The sequence below is a fragment of the Podarcis pityusensis genome (genome assembly GCF_964106645.2).
Source record: "Podarcis pityusensis genome assembly, chromosome: 15".
Taxonomy (NCBI): domain Eukaryota; kingdom Metazoa; phylum Chordata; class Lepidosauria; order Squamata; family Lacertidae; genus Podarcis; species Podarcis pityusensis.
This window is the reverse complement of record NC_138040.1, coordinates 23,867,577-23,888,664: the sequence shown is the minus strand read 5'-3', so window position 1 is coordinate 23,888,664 and position 21,088 is coordinate 23,867,577. Positions and strand designations below refer to the sequence as shown.

General features: G+C 45.2%; 1 protein-coding gene across 3 annotated transcripts in view; it reads right to left on the bottom strand.

Annotated features, from left to right (window-relative positions):
* The window catches only part of TRIM29 (tripartite motif containing 29), a 47,487-nt gene that overhangs the window by 20,192 nt on the left and 6,207 nt on the right, over window positions 1–21,088 (bottom strand). For all 3 annotated transcript variants that reach the window (XM_080983540.1, XM_080983541.1, XM_080983542.1), the window contains exons 2-4: window positions 6,355–6,450; window positions 3,745–3,978; window positions 1,912–2,110 (exon numbers count right to left, since the gene is read on the bottom strand). In XM_080983540.1, the coding sequence (XP_080839666.1) occupies window positions 1,912–2,110; window positions 3,745–3,978; window positions 6,355–6,450 (529 nt within the window). The remainder of the gene's footprint in view (window positions 1–1,911; window positions 2,111–3,744; window positions 3,979–6,354; window positions 6,451–21,088) is intronic.

The following is a 21,088-nucleotide window of genomic DNA, read 5'->3' as shown; positions in this document are numbered from 1 at the left end:
CCACACTTTTTACTTAGCAAGCAAAATTAAATAATATTAATTTAAGCAAAATATATTCCAAATTCCCAAGTCATGTCACAACTTTTTAGCACACCTCATTTTTGGAATTTGAAAGTTGAAAAATTCAACATGTCCTACATAGCCATGTGAGGTAGGTCAAGCTCAGAAGCAGTGACTGGTCCAAGGTCACACAGTAAGCTTCATGGTTGAGTGGGGATTTGAACTCAGCTGTCCCAGGTTTTAGTCCAACACTCTAACCACTCAGGGGTGTAGTGTTGGGGGGGGGGGTGTGCCAGGGAAACTGAGTGTTGGGTTGGGAAAAAGATTTGTATCAGTTTACACTTTAATGCTGATCCGCATGATCCTGAACCAACACGAAAACCTAAGCACAGCTGTCCTTCAAAATTGCACTTCTCTGAATTATGAGATATACTTCGTCAACCCAGAGCTGCATGTGTTAGTGGAAAGTGTGCACAACAATATATATATTAATGGAAGTAATGCACCGAAATGTGTTATGTTAGAGGGATAACTTGCAGAAATGTATACACTAGGCAAAAGGAATGTGCAGGACTGTGTGTGTTGGGATGTGTGTGCACAAAATATATAAAAAATGTTCATGTAGATTTTTTTAAAAAAATGCAAACTGATGTAGAAGTGGGGCAAATCGAACATAAGACAGGTGAAAACAAGAAAACGAGAGAAACTGAAATTGGTAGATTCTTTCATTCCTACATGCGGCCAACCAGATGTTTTTGGACTTCAATTCCCATCATCCCTGATTATTGGCCGTGCTGACTGGGGCTGATGGGAGTTGGGGTCCATCAACACCTGGAAGGCCCCAGGTACCCCACTCTTGGCTTAGACAAACTCATGAAGGTGAAATTTATTGGTGGCTATTAGCCATAATAGCCAAGTGAAATCACTACATTCCATTTATTGGATGTGATTATTCTGCTGTATTTGTTGCATTTTTATTGCTCCACCGTTACTGATTAGCTAAATTGATGCATGATTTATTAAGTATTGCACTTTAAAGTCTCAGCTGTTCACTTAAGGCATCCTGTGTCTTAAGATGGAGGGGTAAAGGTAAGCAATGCTGTTTTTACAGGGAGGCTGTAAATATTTTTACACCGGCCAGGCATTTGTATAATGAGGCAAACTATTTTCTGGTGAAGCTTTTACTGATGTTATTTGCTGTTGAATTGCTGCTGCTGCAACTTTGTGGTTTACATGATGTCTTATTTTGCATAATTGCTTCTCTATTGGTTGTTTGCCACCCTGAGCTCCAGATTGGAGGAAGGGTGAGATATAAGAATGAAAGAATGACTGGATAGATAGATAAATAAATAAATTCCATTTGTCACTAGGTGAGATAACTTAAAAAATAAAATAAAATCCCAGGCCTCTTAGAACTGTGGTTTAAGCTCTGCTTTTATGCAGCCTCACCTACATTTCATCTGCAGAACTTTTATCATTAGTTTTGGTTTGGATAATATTATTGGTGGTTTTTAAAAAATATTGTATTTTGAGCTGGTTGAGGAATCTTTGTATTGAAGGGTGAAATAATAAAGACTTTTTGAAAAATAAAAAAGTGTACAGGAAGGATGCCTTTGCTCTGGGCAAATAAAGAGGAAAAGTTCTACAATTGTTTTTGCAAGTTTGAGCTCCAAGTTAACTTCAAATGATAAAAGACCAAAGACAGTGAATAACTTCTCAGTGCAATCTTGTGCATGTCTACTCAGAAGTAAGCCCAATGAATACAAAGAAATGTTCTCAATAAAGGTGCGTATAGGAGATGGCACTGTAATCTCAGAAACAGACAGGATAGGGGCCTTCCTCAAGGGGAGGCAGCACCTTGAACCGCTTCTAAACTGAATTAAAAGGCCAAGTGGAATAAGTTCCCCTTACCGTTCTCCATGTGGTTCCTCTCAATGAAGTTCCTGCTGAGGTCTGCCTTGCAGATCTTCTCAACATGTCTCATGCACACGTTCAGGAGGTCATCTCTCAGTATCCCCATAGACGGGCTCATGTTCTCTCCCTCCAGCAGGATGCTGTATGTTGGCAGGGATGGTGGAATGGTGTAGCTCCTCATCATTGCTCCAAATTCCTGCCAGGAATAATAGCGATAAACAGAAGTGGCGTACAGAGGAGGATCAGGGTTTGGTCTGGACAAAGCCGCTGAGCTGAAGCTAAGCAGGCCTAGGTCTGGTCATTGGTCTAAATATTGATGGACCACTCAGAAATCCTAGATATGCCACCTTGAGTTCAATAGAAGAAAGACAGAATATAACCAGGGTTGCAGGGGGGTCAAAGACTGATTACTATTTCTGCAGCAGGGTCCCTGTCTCCAGCGTCCTAGAGCTACTCAATCTCCATGAAAGAGGAGCTTTCTAGCCACTGTCTACTCCAAAACTAGGGATTTAGGAACACTGAAAATACAAGGTGAATCCATTTCAAGAAAACGATGCAAAGGGTCTGTTATGTACAATGGAACTTCATGGAAAGTGCAACTTAAGTCTCTGCCGAATAAGATACCAGAGTGCTCCTAAACATTTGCCCATGTACATGTACAGAAAACAGTAGATCTAGCTGAATGGCAACTCATGGAGACCTGCATTGATTATGGCAATGCATCCCTAATTGTATAATCATAAGCTTATTGAATCATTATGGAAGGCATGTGCCTCTGAGGGCGTATGGCTGTGATCAGCAGGAGCAGACCCTGCATTTCTGAATTTGCCACTACACTACTGAACATAACTCTATTAGAAATAAAAAGACAGTGAACATATCAAAGGTAGCCAGTAAGATGCATTCCAAATGTCACTGGATTGCAAGTTAGATCTTCGTTTGCCATGCTAGCTGGGGCTGATGGGAGTTGAAGGAATAATAATAATAATACTCCACCCATCAAACTGTGTTGCCCCATCTGAAGGACACAGCAAGTGAATAGCCCTGATGCTCAGGATAGTGGATGAAGATGAAACGTTTGAAAGGATGTGGTCAGCCTCCGGTGAACTCCTTACAGTTCAAAGAGGATTCCCAGTGTTTTGCTGAGAACTGGGATTTCAGTACTCTCCTTCCCTTTTACCAGTGCTGACAGAATAAATGACGAATTGACATCTATGAACAGCTGTTTAGTTTGCTTTGTGTATGATTTAACTTTGGGGCGGGGGCGGAGGTGCTGAGTCTGGAGATGTATACATATTTGCATAAATTATAGGCCAAGGTGGAAAAACTTCATCCACCCAGGTGCTACTTGACTACAACTCCCATCATCTTCAATCATTGGCCATGCTGGCTTGGGCTGATAGGAGATAGAATCCAATAATAACTAGAGGGCCACAGGCTGTCCACCTCACTATAGACAAATCAGACAATAGTGTAAAGGTGCTATATAGTGAAGTCTTAAAAGCATGCGGGTATTTTGCCATCTGACCTCTTTATTGGAGCGGCGACTGGCCCATGAGGGCAAATGGGGTATTGCCCCACCAACCTCAGTCTGCCCTCCCTCTCACCAGCCCAGCTTCTAACAATAAATCTAGGGTGGCACTGTCTATGGCAGTTTCCTCCTCCTTAGTTTCAGTGCTGCCCTTGTGGAACTCTGCAGGGAGGATGGAGACAAAATTAGCTCATTGGCTCTAGCTCCACCTAGTGTTGGCCTCCCTGCCTTCTGCCCTACCAGCCCCAATAGGCACCAGCCACCACAGTCAGCAAGGGGGGGAAAACAGCCTTGCATACCTGCAGGAAGAGCACTGAGTCACTGATCTGGCCTATCTGCTCCCTGGTCTCCTTGTCTTCTTGCAAGAGTTTGGCCCTTTCTTCCAGCTCCTCCACAATCTCCTTGATGTTCTCCACGGCAACCTTCTCCCTGTGATCCAAACCGGCCTTCACTTCATCCCGCTGCTTCTCCAGGTCACGGATCAGCTCTTTGAAATGCTGATCCACCGTGGCTTTCTCATTGGTGGTGAAGTTCTAGACGAAGAGACAGGGGGAGAGAAATGCGCTGACTCATCTACCACAAAGCTTTTTCTCTGCATGGCTGGAGCTGACATTTGTCACAAAATGAAATGCCCATCACCGGTAGAGAGCAAAACCAAACCCCTTCTCCCTGATGCCCTAGTTTTCTGTGTGCAAGGATGCTCTGAACATTGCAGACCCACACCGGGAGTGTGATGTGGGATGCCCAGCAAAAGCTGCACCAGTTCAATTTCCTGAGTGCATGTTTTAGAAACGTATGGGAGGGTGGAGGCTGGTCATTTCAGTGTTATGTCACTGACATTTCTAGACACCTTCATGCAAAGTATATCCTTGCAGGTGTGACTTATATTGTGTACAGAATCCAATATAGAAACCATCCAATCAGGGGTGGGGAACCTCAAGCCAGGGCAGGAGCAAATGTGGCCCTCAAGGTCTCTCCAACTGGCCCTCTTTGGCTTTGTTTCATACCCTGAGTGTTTTTTCCCTGTCCGGGATGCATCCTTCACCTCTGATGATATCTGTTGCTTGTCCAGATGGAGGACAGAGAGGGGTATGTGAGTATGATTAGAAACTTGACAAAAAGTCAAATTTATGTTTATTGCTTCATCCACTTTCCCTCTGGCTCCACCCACCATTGGCACGTGGCCCTCAGAAGCCTACTCAGAAGGAAATGTGGCCCTTAGACTGGAAAAGCTTCCCCACCCTGGTCTAGATTGTTAAGAGTAGCTGAACAAGGAGAAGTCTGAAAGGGTGCTTTTGTGCACAGTACAACCTGCAGGGTAGAGGTATAACAAAGCACTTCAAGATGACATCATCATCAATTGATAGCTTCCCAGGTTTCCTCTGATCTAACCATGTTAGCGGTTTCTGCTGAGAACGTTGCCACCCACACAGAGATTCTCAGCTAAATCCTGCACTCAAAACATTCTGGTCATTTCCCTGTGAATCAGGAGTCCTGTGAAACCCTGGGGAGACTTTTAAGCCAGACTTTTGCCAACCTGGTACTCTTCAGATCATTTAGGGCACTAGTGGGTGTAGCAACATCTTGAAGTTCCAAGTTGGGGAAGACTGGCTTAGAACTGATGCAGAACTAGGTTCAGCGCTCCACTCAGCAATGAAGCTCACTGAGTGTCCAGACAAACTTTCCCTGCCTGTCCTGCCTCGTAAGGTTGTTGAAAGGATAAAATGGGTAGAGGATACACAACAAATAAACAGGCATGCCACCCTGAGCTCCTTTGCGGTGGGTCAGGGATTTATTTATTTTTTTAAAAATGTAATAAGTAGTAAAAGAATGAAGATTACATTAACATGGGGCACAGTGAATCCATATAATGGAAGTTCCCATGCTCAGGCGTTCTCCTGCGATTTGGAAAGAGAAAAAGCCGGCTTTGCATATATTGCTTGACATGATTTTTTATTTTTGCAACACCCTCGGATATTCAGGGATGAGCTCTGGCAGTCGAGATAAGCAGACAACTTTGGCGGAGTCAAGGCACAGAATATAAATGCGCTGGGTAGTCCCCGGAGTGTGAGACGAGCTTGTGTGTTCCAGGCCTTCTGCCAAGTTAGATGTATGGGCCTATTCTCTCCCCCCCCACACACACTTCTAGCCCATGCGGTTGGTCTGGCCCTGAAGAGATACTCGAAAAGAAAAGTGAGCAAGAGGTGAGAACATGAGCGGAGGAAGCAAAATGACATCTTAGGAGAACCATATGTGGAGGAAATGGAAGTGAGGAGGAAAAAAAGAGCAAGGCAGAAGAAGGTGGAAGCCTCCAGCTGTATCTAATGCTGGTCCTAATCAGAGTAGACTCACTGATTTTATTTAGTTAGCTATAAAATATTGATATGCCACCATTCATAAAAATGTGTGAGAATAGTTTACAATGGTCTATTTTTAATAATAATAATAATAATAATAATAATAATAATAATAATAATATCAGAAATCATCTCGCTATTGTGGAAAGCATCTGTTTTCATCACCTGCATAAGCCTGGTGGACTTGAAATGTTTTTAGCAAGCATTTGAAAGCTGAAGCAGAACCTCGCTGCTCAATCTCTATTTGGAGAGCATCCCACAAGATCGGGCCAATGACACTTAGTTCCCTCTTCACAGGGAACTTTGGGAATTGGAGTTTTCTGAGGGAGTCTCCTAGCAACTCTCAGCACACCTTAACAAAACTACAGCTCCCAGAATTCTTTGAGAGAAGCCATGACTGTTTAAAGCGGCATCAAAGTGCTTTAAATGCATGGTGTGGACATGGCCTCTGTTAGAGTGCAAAAAGCAGGAGGAAGGAAATGAGCAGAGCAATGAGGGGAGGAGTAGTTTTGGGAAGAAGAGGGATGCGGGAGGATTTTGTGTGGCTCTCACCTTGATACGGTCCCTCTCTTTCTGCCACTTGTCCACTTCATCTTCCAGCTCAATGATCTTCAGCTGCAGCTGCTCTTTCTGCAGAGAGAGCTCAGTCTGTGGAGAGGAAAGAAAGCCACCAATGAAATCATACTCTGCTAGGCAGCAGCTTCAAAGCCAACAGATGATGCTCACTTTTGCCCTTGGCCCCTGGACTGCAACTCCCATGAGTTACAGGTTCCTGGCAATTAGGAGTAGCTATCACAGATAATCAAGCTCATCTAGATAATCTCACTAGTTGGGTCAGGCAATCCCAATCCCCAAGACGAACACACACACACAAATCTAGATTTAAAGCTTTGGGCAGATTCCTATCTACCCTCATGAATTGGGTTTTTTTAGGGGGTTAGGATTATGCTTCCCCCCCATCACATTAATGTGGATTGCTGTGGGGGGTGGAGGGTGTCAAGGAGCCAGATTTCAAAATCCAGATGTGTTTGAAGCCCAGGGCCCAGCCCAGGGTGTGTCACTGCAACAATAACAGTTTTCCATGTAATTACAGGATGACGTGGCCCATGTTGCAACAGAGAGGAGGACGCCCTCGGCAGAAATTTTGTTTAGACATGACCACAGATTCATTCGCTCTGCGTCTAGCCCTTTGACGATGCCATGATCAAGGCAGGGTGAGGAAGACAGTGAGAGCAGAAAGGAGGACGGAAATCCACCAGCTCGCTCAGGCACTGTTGAATCACAGCCCACTTTGTCCCTTCCAAGCCTTGAGAGCAGAGGCAGAAAGGGTTAAGAGTTGTGCAAAGATGTGTTTGCATGGCTGGCTGTCCCTTGACTGGTGCATGATTCTAGGAACAATTTGCCTGTCCAAAGATCAGGTTTGTCCAGGTAGATGAAAATGTGACAGAGGGAATCTGGAAGGAAGATGGTTCTCTGCGCCTTCCCCTATTTCTCCATCATAATGTGTGGCCCGGCGATTCAGCTGTGATTCCTGCATTGCAGGAAGCTATACTACATGATCCTTGGGATCCAACTCTACAATTCTATGACGGACACCTGGATTTCAATGCATGAGACCCACAAATAGGCATGTTTGCCCTAGTGCAAATCTTGGAGTTGCTGTGCACTCGGCATCCAGTCTTTCTGTGTGGTGTGCACCAGGCACGGGGTCAGTTTCACATCAGTAGTTCATCCCACAACACACCTAGAGCCCTGCGCTCACATAGCTGCTCTTTGTAAGAAACTAAGAACTGCTTTGTGGAGTAAAGGTCCTCCTAGCCCAGTCTCCAGTTTCCAACAGTGACTAGCCACAAGATCACAAGCAGGTAAGGCACATTTGTCCCTGACATCTACTATATCCAGAGATACACTGCACTTGAATGTGGAGGCTCCATTTAGTCATCATGACAAATCAAATTACTATCATGCTAATTCATGTCTCCACATTATGAAATTTAGCCACCCAGAGAAAGATAACTTGGTCCTGAGAGATGAACCAATTTTTCTAGCCTTCCTTTATTTATCCTGTGTGTGCTAACACAGCACCGCTAGAAAGGAACACTACAAGGCACCTAAGTGACTGTTATGTTGGTCCCAATTTTACATCAATGAGATGGGAATACTGTGACGATGATGATGATGATTTATTTATACCCCACCCATCTGACTGGGTTTCCCCAGCCACTCTGGGTGGCTCCCAACAAAATATTAAAAACACAATAAAACATCAAACATTAAAAACTCCCCTAAGAATTCCTTTCTTTCCTGGATAGCAGGTAGGGAACAAGTGACCCACAAGCCAGTCATTGGGGCTTCCCAATATGGCCAGGGGTATCCCTTCCTTGCCCCGATCCCCCTCTCACCCCACCGACCCAAAACAAACATAGCAATCTCCCATTGACCCCAAAAGAAAACCTTTTGTCCAAACCTAATTGCAGTACAAGGCACCTTTTGGGGAGGAGGCCACAGTTGGGAAGGGAAGGGTTAAATTGACAAGGTACTGGAAAAGGAGCACTACCTCTAAACATATCTGAAAGTGTTAGACACATCTTTATTCATTATTATATTCATCTAATTCTCCAGATTTCATACACACACACCTCTAGTTATGGGTGTTGCTGGAATTGAACAACCTTTAATTTCCAAATCAATTAATCCAAAACATGCATGCTCTTCTCTTCATCTTACTGCTTAGCAGTCTTTGGAAATTCCCACAGGGGCTTTGGACATATTTGCACAATCCAACTAATGCAGCTTAGTTAACCTGGACATCATTCAAACATTGTGTTTTTCAGATGAACCAGAAAACAGATAGGTGACAAAAGGCGAATTATTTTCTCTCTGCCAAACTGAGAAAGTAAATCGAGGGAAAAAACTCTTACAATCCTATGTCAACACACGGCTTTCATTAATAAAACCTGGTGCACTCTGCAATAAATCTACAATGCAGATAAATAACACCATTTCACATGCTGAATATCTAATGGAAAGGGAAGAACTCAGCCAAATTTATCAGATCTCTTGGGTGGACCCTTTTTTAAAAAAAGATAAATATTGTAATTTGTTTCACACCCAGGCCCTAAGGGTATAAGGCAAGAAAATCTTCCATCTCAGTTTTGCCTTATGGTGCAATCCTGAGAAGTAAGTTAGGCTGAGAGGCAATCACTTGCCCAAGGTCAGCCCATGAGAAGCAGGAAATAAAAGAAATTTGAAAGCAGGACGAAGTCCTACACTCCCTCCATTATCCCACACTAGCTGTGTCATGAGATTGGGATAGCGTGGGTCTGAGAACATACCCTTAAATCATGTGTGGTCTCATACTGCTGTTGGACTTTGCAAGTACATAGTAACCAGGAACTGTTCCACTAAGGGCAGGCCTCAATTGCCTACCTGAACTGGTTTAACAGCCAGCTCAGCCACCCTCCATCAAACCCAATGAACTATGCCAGTGATCTCTTAACAAAGCACTTTCTGCAGCTTGAGAAAACCAATGCCCATTATGCCTTTGGGTGGAAAACCATGATGGTCAAGCCATTTTGTTTGGAAACCAGTACACGTGATTATATGTAATGGAATGGCACATCCAATTTTGCCGCCTGAGGCAAAACAGGAAAGTGCTGCTCAGCTACCGCAGTGGTCTCCTTCACCTGGGCTGAATGGTGGCAGGTTCCAGTGGGTTCCAGCTAGATCTCACGAAGTGCATGAGATTTTGGTGAGATCTCATAAGATCTCAAGGCAAACCAGTGCTGCCGCCGGCACTGCTTCTCTGCCACCTTGTAGGCTTCCGCCACCTGAAGTAAGCTACCTCAGCCTGCGTCAAGGGTGGGCCAGCTCTGGGATGTGCCATAAACATCTTTCATGCCCCATCTAGGAATGAGCAAACATGAGGTTCTTTTCTTTCTGAAAAAGAACTGAGTCCCTTCAAGCCTTGAAGTACTGCACTCAAATGCTTAAAACTCCATCTAGGAGAGTTTCAGGCTTTCAAAAGAATGCCCAGAGGGACCCGGTTTCTTACTCCACCTGTTACTCTGTCCCCAAGGAGGTAGTGAAAGAACTTGGGCGCAGGTAGATGGAGTATAATGCAGTGAATAGGGCCGGCCCTACCATTAGGCAGAATGCTGCAGATGGGTAGAAATTGTGGCAGGAAAAGCTAGAATGCCGCCCAGTCTGCCCTGCACTCCTTTGATGCTCTCATGTCCAGTGGAGGCAAGCAAAGTGGAATACAGTTTAGCTACCTGTCCAGTTAACATTTGCACATAGAATTGTGGTGGGGACCTTCCTATATTTTGCCTGGGGCAGCAATATAGTGTCTGATGGATGGAATCATCATCAGCAGCAGCAGCATCAGCATCAGCATCATTTACCCACTCTTCATCCTAAGGTCCTAAGGTAGATTACAACAATTAAAACACAGTATTAGAAACAGTTTAAAACAACTGACAATCACAGAAATAAGGTCGGTCCTAAAAAAAATACACCTCTGTAAAGGGTCTTCTGTAAAGGGTAAAGAGGTGGGTCTTCAGTATTTTCCAGAAGCTGTATACTGAAAGTGCCAGGGGAGGGAGTTCCACAGCATGGGGGCTGCCACAGAGAAGGCCCTCTCCTGGCCACCCCATGTTTCTGAGACTGATGGTACACCCAAGAGAGTCTGTAGGGAAGGAACAGATCTTTCAGGCGTTTGGGAGTATGTACCACCTGTGCTCCAAAGTGAACAGAATGTCATAGGACTTTAGGAAGTTGCCCGCGGCAGAACATAGTGCAATCTCCTAAAAGGTGGAGACATGTGAAGCTAACTTAATAAAGCTTTGAAGTTGGGTATTTTAGGATGTTAAGTAATACTCCTAAGTAACATGCTCCTGCATGTTACTTAGAAAAAAGACAACTTCAATTATTCTAAATATGATGGTATATCTTTTTTAAAAAAGAAAAATTAGTGGGGTAAATCCTAGCTAACATCCCAGGAAAAGGAGAGTGAAGCTCATTCTGTGAAGGATAAGCTACGTGCCTGTTTCTGCTATCCCTGTCGCTTCATGTTTTTACAGTTTCTGGGGCTTTTTGTTTTAAGTGAATTATGCAGTCAGCAAAATATTCCTTTTTGAGTGTTATTTCATTTTAATATGCATGTATTGTTGCATGCCACCCCAACCTCCAAGCAGTCAGAGACTCCAGGGATGGATGCTTTCCCGCAGTTTTGTTTCCTTGGAATGAAGTTCACTGGAGTCTTTCTAGAATTATAGAATTGTAGAATTGGAAGGGACCCCAAGGGTCATGTAGTCCAACCCACAGCTATCCCAGGGTGGGCTCAAACCACCAACCTTCTGATTAACAGCCAGACACACTGACCCATTACACCACAGAGAATCTTCAAGGAAGCCCTACATCACCTGCTACTCTGTTGTGGACCCAAAGGTGAGTCCATGAAAGAGAGGGACAAGGTAGCATCTGGTGGAAGTCTGAGGCTCAAGCAAGCATGATCAAAGCTGGTGCCTGATAATGCCAAGGCTGTAGGTTTGATCCCCTTATGGGACAACTGCATAGTTCTGCATTGCTGGGGTTGGACTAGATGATCCTGAGGGTCCCTTCCAGCTCTGATTCTATGAATTTAAGCACTTATGACCATCTGTACTCAGAGCTCTCACCCCTCCGCTAATCCAGTCTGCACCAGGGTTGAGGCAAAGTGAGAGCTGGATAAAGAAGACTAATGCTGCTGGCTATCAAAGAGGACCAGACATCTCTCCTAAAGAATCCTGGGAGCTGTAGTTTATCCCCCCAACCAGAGTTATAATTCCCAACACTCTTAAGAAACTAACTTCCTGAGCCATGTGCTATAAATATAACATGGATATGACCTCTGGGCAGACTATGTGGCACACACAATACTCTCCCCTCCAATAACTCACCAACCCCATTCCATCCTCCCATTTTCTGCCACCTGAGGCAGCCATCTCATGCTGCCTAATGGTAGGGCCGGCTTTATTGGAGTTCCCTGGCTGGTTACCTGTTCAGAGTTTTAATTGAGCGGTATAATACTGAGTGATTGGCAGCCCTGTCGATGTATGGGCTAGGCAGAGCTTGAAAGACAATTTCAAAGTGGCAAAGAGAGAGAAAGGGAATGGATAATTGACCTTTTATGGTGCTTGTCGTCAAGATGGATTCCAGAGGTTTTTTTTTAAAAAAAAAACCTTTAGTTACTAACTCATTGTATCAGCCATAATCCCTTTGATCTGCTCGCGTTCCTGATCTGGGAGATGGGAGCTGTGTCAACATCAATCTCTGCGGCACAATGAGGCACAGCTGGAGTGATGGCAAATTAAAATTTCACCGGTAATTTAGGGTAGCCCAGACCTTGGAACCACTGCCATCCACAAAGATTGCGCTTTTGCCCCAAAGATTTATGGGAGAGATCGTGAGGATGCTCTCGCCTGACGCATTCCAAACAGCCATAATGGCAAGGGGGCGGGCGGAGGAAGAAATGTGAGCAGCCAGGCAGGTAATGGAGTACACCAAAGAGAGTCTGATTTATTAAAGGGGTGGGAGACGTGTGCTTTCTCATATATTAAAGGGGCTCATGAAAGGGCCGGAGGAAGCAATTTTTTCATAATACAAAAATTGAGAAGAAAGGAGTAAATCAAGAAGAGGCTTAGACTCAAAGGACATGTTTTGATGTCTCCACAAAGGCTGAAGTGTTCAGAGCGGGCCTCTCACTCCTGTCCTAGAGATGATGGATAGGTCAGAGGTTAGCAGGGCTGGGGAAACTCCCTGTTTGAAACCCTGGAAAACTACTGCCGGTCAGTGTGTAGACAGGACTGTGCTAGATGGACCAGTGATCTGACCTGCTAAAAAGGAGCATAGAGTAAGTCAGGGGTCAGCAAGGTTTATCTTGCCTGGGCTGGATCGGTCCCGGGGAGATCCCTCTGTGGGCTGGATCATGCATGTGTGCGAGCGCGCCCGCCTGCAATTTTCTGCGTCTGCACGTGTGTAGATGCAATTTCCGGCATCTGTGCATGCGCAGTTGCAATTTTCAGGTGACTGCATCTGCACAGACACGATTTCCAGTGCCATGGAAGCGAGTCCCCGTGCCGCGCCGCGCCAGTTTAGTGCAGCATGCGAGCGGGCAATTTGGTTTCTGGGGTGGCTCATGGGCCGGTCAACCAACCTCCGTGGGCTTCTTCCGGCCCATGGGCCTTAGGTTGTTGACCCCTGGAGTAAGTGGTGGGGGAAGCGTAGCTTGAGACTCTGGAGAGCAGCTGCTAGCCAGATTAGACAATACTGGGCTAGACCAGGATGGGGAACCCGAAAGCCGCATTCACTCCTAAGCAAGCATCCATGGGTCGCACATCCATGGTGGGCAGGACCAGATGGGCAGAGGAAGTGGGTGTGACTTAGCTTTGTAGAGGGCACTATGTTCCAGGCAAATAAAACTCAGGGGTTTCTCCACAGGAACTCAGCTCCTCTCATTCCATCCAACAAGAGACATCGTCATAGTCCATGGACACATCCAGATGAGCAAAATCACTTGGGGAGGGTGCAGGACAAGGTTGGTGAGAGATGGAAGAGTCTCAAAGGCCAAATAAATGGACTTGGGGGGCACTTTCAGCCCCTGGGCTAAGGTTTCCCCACCAATGGCATAGCGTGGGTTGCCAGTGCCCAGGGCTGCATGGAGGGGTGGGGAGGCAGGGAAACAGACAGAGTACGCATGCACATTCAACAGCCTAACAGTGTCCCCATCACCCAGGAGATCACAGCCACAGAGACAAGAAAAGAAGAGTTGTTCCATTGTCTGGAGAGGTCACTTCCTGGTTCGCATGAAGAAGCCACTTTCAACAAAGCCCAGTGACGGAAGCACGTAGCTGTACTGAGGCAGCACCGGTGTTGAAATTTTGCTCCCCTAACAATTTTGCACCTGGAGCCTTCCTTCGTACTGGAATGGCATGAATGGTTTAAACCAGCCCTGATCAGTGGGACACCACAGCTAGGTAGCAAGGCAGAAAAACTAAGGGACAAATAGGGAGAAGGAGAGTGTGTGCCCACAGAGGCTTCAACTTTTTAACCAGTCATTCCTTTTTCCTAAAGAACTTTGGAGGAGGTTAAGCTTCTTGGACTAATTCCTGGTTCCATCACCAAACTACATTTCCCAGGATTCTTGGGGGGGGGGGCAAAGCAGTTAAACTAGTATATGCCCATTATATGTTGAAAGCTGATATGGCTAGAAAGAAGTTGAGGAATTAAACCGAAGCAAACAAGGGAGATGGAGTAGAGTCCACATCCATCATTATTTACTAAACTTTTTATCATTAGAGAGAGGCATGAATTTGCCAGTTTTGACTAGAAAAATTATCAGGCCAAAGGGAGCTGATGAAATGATGGATGGGCAGTTGAGAGGCATCACCATCCCATCATGCTCAGTGGCAGAGGGGACAGGCGGCAGCTCAGCAGCAGAGCATTTATGGACACACAGAAGGTCCCAGGTTCAATCCCTGGAATCTCCAGGTAGAGCTCAGAATGTCTTCTATCGAAAACCTGGGAAAGCAGCTTCCAGTCAGTGTGGAGACAATACTGAACTAGATGAAACAATCCTCTGACTTGCTTCCTCTCTTCCTATTATATTTCCGCAACTTAGGAGCACAGGTAGTACATCCAGTCAGACCCACTTAAAGTAGGGGGAGTACTTTTTAAAAAAAAAAAACCCCACACACCTCAATTTGGGGTCCCTCCAGGTAACCCGAATCCCACATGTCCCCGTGTAGGATATTGCTGTTAAGAACATGGGAAGAGCCTGCTGGATCAGGCCAGTGGCCCATCAAGGCCAGCACCCTGTTCCCACAGTGACCAACCAGATGCCTGTGGGAAAACTGCAGGCAGGATCTGAGCACAAGAACCCACTCTCCCTTTCTGAGGTTTCCAGAAACTGGCATTCAGAAGCATGACTGCATCTGAACATGGAGATAGAGCTTAGAGATCATGGCTAGTAGTCAATGAAAGCCTTCTCCTCTATGAATTTGTCTAATCCTTTTAAAGGCATTTCAGCGAGTGGCCATCACTGCCTCCTCCCTCTCTTCAGAAAATGGAGGGAGACAGGACAACTTTTGAGCTGCACCCCCCCAAAAAAAATTTAAAAAATCCTGCTGAATTAATTTAGATGATCAAAACCAATCCATCTTGATCAGATAGATGCCCCAGCTGAGGCATGAGATAGTCAGGATGGTTCATTTGGTGACCATTGCACACAAACACGCAACCACTGCTTTGTCCCACCCCACCTAAAATCTGTGGCATTGGGAATCAATTTCCATCTCCTGAACCAAAGAAGACTATGCTCTGAACAGATGCATGGCAGCGAGAGTGGGAGCAATGCAGACAGACAGGTGTGCTTCCTTTTGTCAGAATGCCACACAATGGAAGATGCTGTGCTTTCAGAACTTCTCTCGGTAGTGCAGCTCTTGAGGATGTTAGAGCCCCCTTCAGGTCAGCTCTTGGCAATCCACACTTCACATGCAATACACGGAGCACAATGCGATCCCTTTTGAAGATCACCCTCTTCAGAATCTCCTAGTGTTTGTTTCTGTGCTGAACATGTTCTTGGGCTGAGCAAAAGCAGCATTTGAAAAGCGTTTGTCCGGCCCGTTTGAGCCAGAAGAGGCAATCCTGACCAGTGAGTGTAGGTTACTCTTTATCGTGTTTACATTATTTGACATTTATGCAAAACCTACGGTAGCATGCAAATGAGGTGGCTCTTGGGAACGTACCACTTCAGTTGGGAGGGGGGCAAATTCCATGTGCAAAAGGCGTGTGTCAGGCAGAAACCTTGGGAATGTGAGTGCCAACCACATCACCAGCACATGTGCTTCAATGATCCCATTACCATTCAATGAGTGCATTCCACCTTTTTGTAACTTTTGCATAGACACTTCCCCTGCTGGCTCTTAGAAGACGAGGGTGGGATGGAATACCCTGGGTAAGGCACCTTCAATTGGTTTTCTTAACCTGGAAGATGCAAGGCATGTAAGCAGAAGCATCTCCTGTGTTGGCTGTGAGCTTCATGAGTGCAATATCAGAAGCTGCCAGGTTAGAACCAGGAACCCCATGGCTCTAGGCATGGTTCAGGACTTGTAATGGTTGGTGGTGGATCTGGAACTCGGAAGGGTCCATATCCACCCCTGACACCCACCTACCAGGACTCCTATTCAGCATTGCTGCTGTCCCTGCCCTTGGATTAAAAGACCTCAGTTGGTACTACTGCACACTACTGCTGCCCGAACAAAACACTCCCCTCATTCAGATGCACTGCTAATTGGCTACAGCAGGCGTAGGCAAACTCCGGCCCTCCAGATGTTTGGGACTACAATTCCCATCATCCCTAGCTAATAGGACCAGTGGTCTATGATGATGGGAATTGTAGTCCCAAACATCTGGAGGGCCAGAGTTTGCCTATGCCTGGGCTACAGCATTCAGGAATGGGAGCTAATCCAGCATTTGGCTTCAATGCATGGTAGACAGCCATCACCTTAGATTACCCAAAATTCAGGGTTTTCAACTTTGATGTCATGCATTGCAAAGTAAGGTGATGGGCAGCAGTTGTGCATTGGAGCCTGGCTTGCTTTATAAAGCACCACTGCAGCTTATCTGCCTGCCTGCCTGCCTGCCTGCCTGCGAGACAAATCCAGGTCCAGAAGGAGAAGATGAGGGATTGGTAGTGGCATCTCCTGGCACAACAGCAATAACATTGGAGGGGAGACTGATAGGGCAGCAGTACAGTGCAGGGGGCCATGTTTGCATGGATCCATCAAAGTCCTAAGGAAATCTGGCTCTCATCCTGGCCTGGCTGACTCTTCCAAGAAACCACCTGAGCTGCAGGCTGCTGTAACTGTTTAAGCCAGCCTTTCCCAATCTGATGTTCACTAGATGTTTTGAGCTACAGCTGCCATTAGCCCCAGCCAGTATGGCCAAACGCCAGAGTTGATTGGAGTTATAGTTCAACAATATATGAAGGACAGCACATTGGGGAAGTCTGGCTTAAGCAGAAAAAGGTTCCCGAGTCCTGAATGGTCTCTGCTCATCTGGACTTTGATCATTGACTCTCTTCAACAGAAAGAGGTATAAAGGGCTTCCTATTCAGACCATTGCTTAGTCAATGATTGCCCTCCCTGGCTCTTGGCTTGTTCTCTGGTTCTAAATTCCTGGCTCTGATTCCTACCTTGCCCTCCTGGCTCCTACCTGACAGCTGTATGTGACTTCCCTCTGAAATGCAAAATGCGAACGGAAGTGCTATTCAGGCAATGGGTTCTTTCTCAGTCTTGAGACTTCAGCAAATGGTCAACCTCCCCACCCTCAGGAACTGGCTGTAGACATTAGTAGGATAACAGAATAAGAATAAAGCTAGCCACTCGCATGTGAGTTGGGATGTGACATGCATGGGAAGGTGAAAAGTAAGCCAGAGTTTGAGTATGCCAAACACATATATCTGATCTGTGTGCACCATGAAGCAATGATGATCTCAAATCAATATGGTGATGAAAGAGGAAACTCAAGCAACCTCTTGTCATTCCTCAGTGAAAGTTCTGGGTGTTCACCCAAATCTTCTCCCACAACTCATTTGCAAGAGCCCTGCCCAAACCCAACCACAGTGGTGAGAATGAGTGTCAAAGTTATGGCTGAATGTGACTCTTGTATAATGAATTATGATGTGCTTCTATTGTGCAATGTGGCAAGTCAACCCCAGGGGGGGTGGCCCTACCATTAGGCAAAGGGAGGCAACTGCCTCAGGCACCAGATCCTGTGGATTGACAGTGAGCTGTTAGGGAACAAAGCTTTGTGTGTCCTGCACCCCCAAGGTGAGGCTGCTCTCCTGATAACAGTTTTGAAGTGTCAATTCCCAAATGGCCCTTGACTTTTGTTTGGGATCCATGCAGCTGACCCCATCACAGTCATTCTGAAAGTCACTTATTTTATTGTATCACAGACTCCCCAACACCTAGCTATGTCCAGTAACCTACTGATTAAGTCTGTCTGATTAACTCCAGTGGTTGACTCTTTAGTTTCTGATTTCTTAATTTTCTTAACTTTCAATCTTGCTCTCCAACAATGATCTCACGTAATGTTACAACACTGATAAGATCAACGTGCCAATAAAGACTTACAATACTAGGTCATTGGGGTGGACTAAAACAACATTTTTTATTCCCTCCCCCCCCCCAAAAAAAATAAATCTTGAAAATCACAAGTTTAAAACTCAGAATAAGTCAAGTTCTTGGCTTCTTTTATGGCAAATGAATAAGTTATGTGTTTAACATTTTGCAGCGGAATAAAAGCTAAAGCCCAAGATCAAGAGACCTCTCCTATCACAAGTGCAGAAGTCCCATTTATGACAGACACAAGCATTAGACTTTCACACCAGCTCACTTGTAACAGTAGATGAAATTTGCCAAGTACACAGAGAGTCCCTTTACCTCCATGCAAATCTGAGCAATGGGTCTTTCCAACTCAGCATTCCATCTGGACAACCAGGTGCCACAGGAATGTTCACAAACCAGTCATGCTTTTAAAACTACTGATTTTATACTTATTTTGAGAATGTTGTCATTTCAAGTGTAAGTCAACAAACCATGTTTTTTTCTGCTTTTCCAGAAATCAGACCATGGTTTGTCTGGTGGCCTGAGTTCTGGTGTTCAAACAAGCCACACTGTGACTAAACAAACCATGCTTCAGCCTTATCTGTGAACCCAGGCCACTGGGTCCTGCTTTCTATGGTTGTGGTAACAAGAGCAGTGGCAGACATTTTGCAAAACTAAGAAGCCAGCCAGATTTTCTAGCAGTCAGCTTGGGAGAAAAGAGGGGCAGGTACACCACCACTGCAGTGTGTGAGAGAGATTCTTCTCTTTCCACTGTTATCTGGTCTTACAAACCCCACCTCTAATTCAGCCTAATTCAGAACTGCCAGGACTCAGCCCCATCCATAAATCACAGTTTCTGCATTGGGAGCCAACTCAGGGACATAGACAGAAGGCCTATAGCTCAGTGGCAGAGCTCTGCATGCAAAAGGTCCCAAGTTCAATCCCTGGCATCTCCAGGTAGGGCTGGGAGATAACCCTACCCGAACCCCTGGAGAGCTTCTGCCTGTCAGTGTAGACAGTACTGAGCCAGATGGGCCAATGTGTGGTGTGGTAGAGCCACGGAGCCACTCTCCTGACACCAGCATCACTACAACTTACCTGGATGGTGGTTGGGCAGGGTGGGGCTCTAGGGCTGTATGGAGGCACCAGCAAAACCATTCTGAGTACAGTGGTACCTCGGGTTAAGTATTTAATTAGTTCTGGAGGTCCGTTCTTAACCTGAAACTGTTCTTAACCTGAAGCACCACTTTAGCTAATGGGGCCTCCTGCTGCCGCTGCCGCTGCGCTGCCTGCTGCCACTGCCGGAGCACAATTTCTGTTCTCATCCTGAAGCAAAGTTCTTAACCCGAGGTACTATTTCTGGGTTAGCAGAGTCTGTAACCTGAAGCGTATGTAACCTGAAGCGTATGTAATAATAATAATAATAATAATAATAATAATAATAATAATAATAAATTTTATTTATATCCCGCCCTCCCCAGCCGAAGCCAGGCTCAGGGCGGCTAACAACAATCAAATAATCAAACAATCAAATAATCAAACATTCTAAAAACATTTCATTATAAAAATTAATTAAAATCAAATTAATGGCAACCGTTAAGCAAAATTCTGTGCAGGTTGCCAGAGGAGGGAGTCAGGCTGGGCCCTGACCAAAGGCCTGGTGGAACAACTCTGTACCACTGTACCGAGGTACCACTGTACTGTCCTGCAGAAGCACCAGTCCTGAACTCGCCACCTCCCTTCCTTGCCCCAGCTCAGGTAAGCAGCAGAAATTCAGGGTGTCAGAAGGGTGGCTGTCTCTCTTTACACTGGTCCCTACTGGCAGCTTCTTATCTTCCTATGAGAAGCCAGATTTGCGTGTCGTGTTTTTGCACCTCTCCTAATAGCAACAGTCCTTTCATCAATAAGGGATAACAAAGAACTGGATTCAATGCATATACTTTGGAAGGCTTGTTTGTTCTCTGAGAGGAAACTTGTTACAAAACACAAACCTCTCTCAAAGCTACGGGAAGTCTCCAAGCCCCCTTCTCCAGTGAGCACGGAGGTATCAAAGGCTGGCTAAGTACTTTGAACAGGTTTTCATCTGCACACCACTTTGTTTAAATTAGAAACACCCAGTTCCAGTCACTGACAGTGCTTCTAAAAAGCTTCATTAAACCCACAAAAGGAAACAAGGAGGAAGAAAATAAATTTTAAAAGGCAGGGGGAAAAATCAAAGCCTTCTCACTCAGATGAGATTTGACACAAGATGAGGGCTGGGCCCACAGTTCTTTGTTATTTCCAGACCTGTGGTTGTCAGATATTTCTCATGCTTTATCAGGTTTTTGTGGGTGGAGGAAGAAAAATAACCTTCAGAAAAAGAGTACTGGAAATAAAAATATTTATAAATATAAAAAATGTATCTAGCTCCCTGGAAGCACTTCCAGATTCTGTTTGTAAAACTCTCTTTTGCTAACAGAGAGTGTTTGGTCCAATGCTTTGTTTGTGTGAAAGAGAATTTTATTCAGTAATCTTTTTTCCCCCACCCTGTTTTGTACTTAGGGTATTTTTGTAAACTTTTCCCTCACTCTTTCTTCAACTCTGTGAGCCTGAAGGCTTGGCAGCTTTGACAGAAAGTTTTTGTAAAAAAAAGAAGAAGAAGAAGAAAAACCTCCGCAAGAAAATGAAAGAAAGAGAAAGAAAAAAGAACAGAATCCAAGGAGCTTTAAGGATAATACAGTTGGTAACATGACACCTCACACAGTCTTAGCATCTGCTCTGACATTCAAATAGAAAGACAGAGCTGGAAAAAATCATATAATCCTGCTGGAATCTCACATATTGGGCTTAACTTTGGAAAGCAGTAAATTCTGAGAGGCTTTTGCCTCTGACTGCTAAAGGCTAGAGCATGCTCTGCTGAAAATAGAGAAAGTAAGGGGTGTTGCCACATTTCTGACTCTCGCGGGCTTATCGCAGATCTTAGATATAAAGACAAGTCATCAAGGAGACATTTGCTGTTTTGCTTTTTCAAGTTCCATGATGGAGGGGAGGCTACCATTTCCACACAGTTTCCTCAAATGGAGGTACGACGGGTGGGCAGAAGTTGCAATTTTAAAAAAATACCCAGGTATCCTTTGGATTTTACATCATCAGCACTT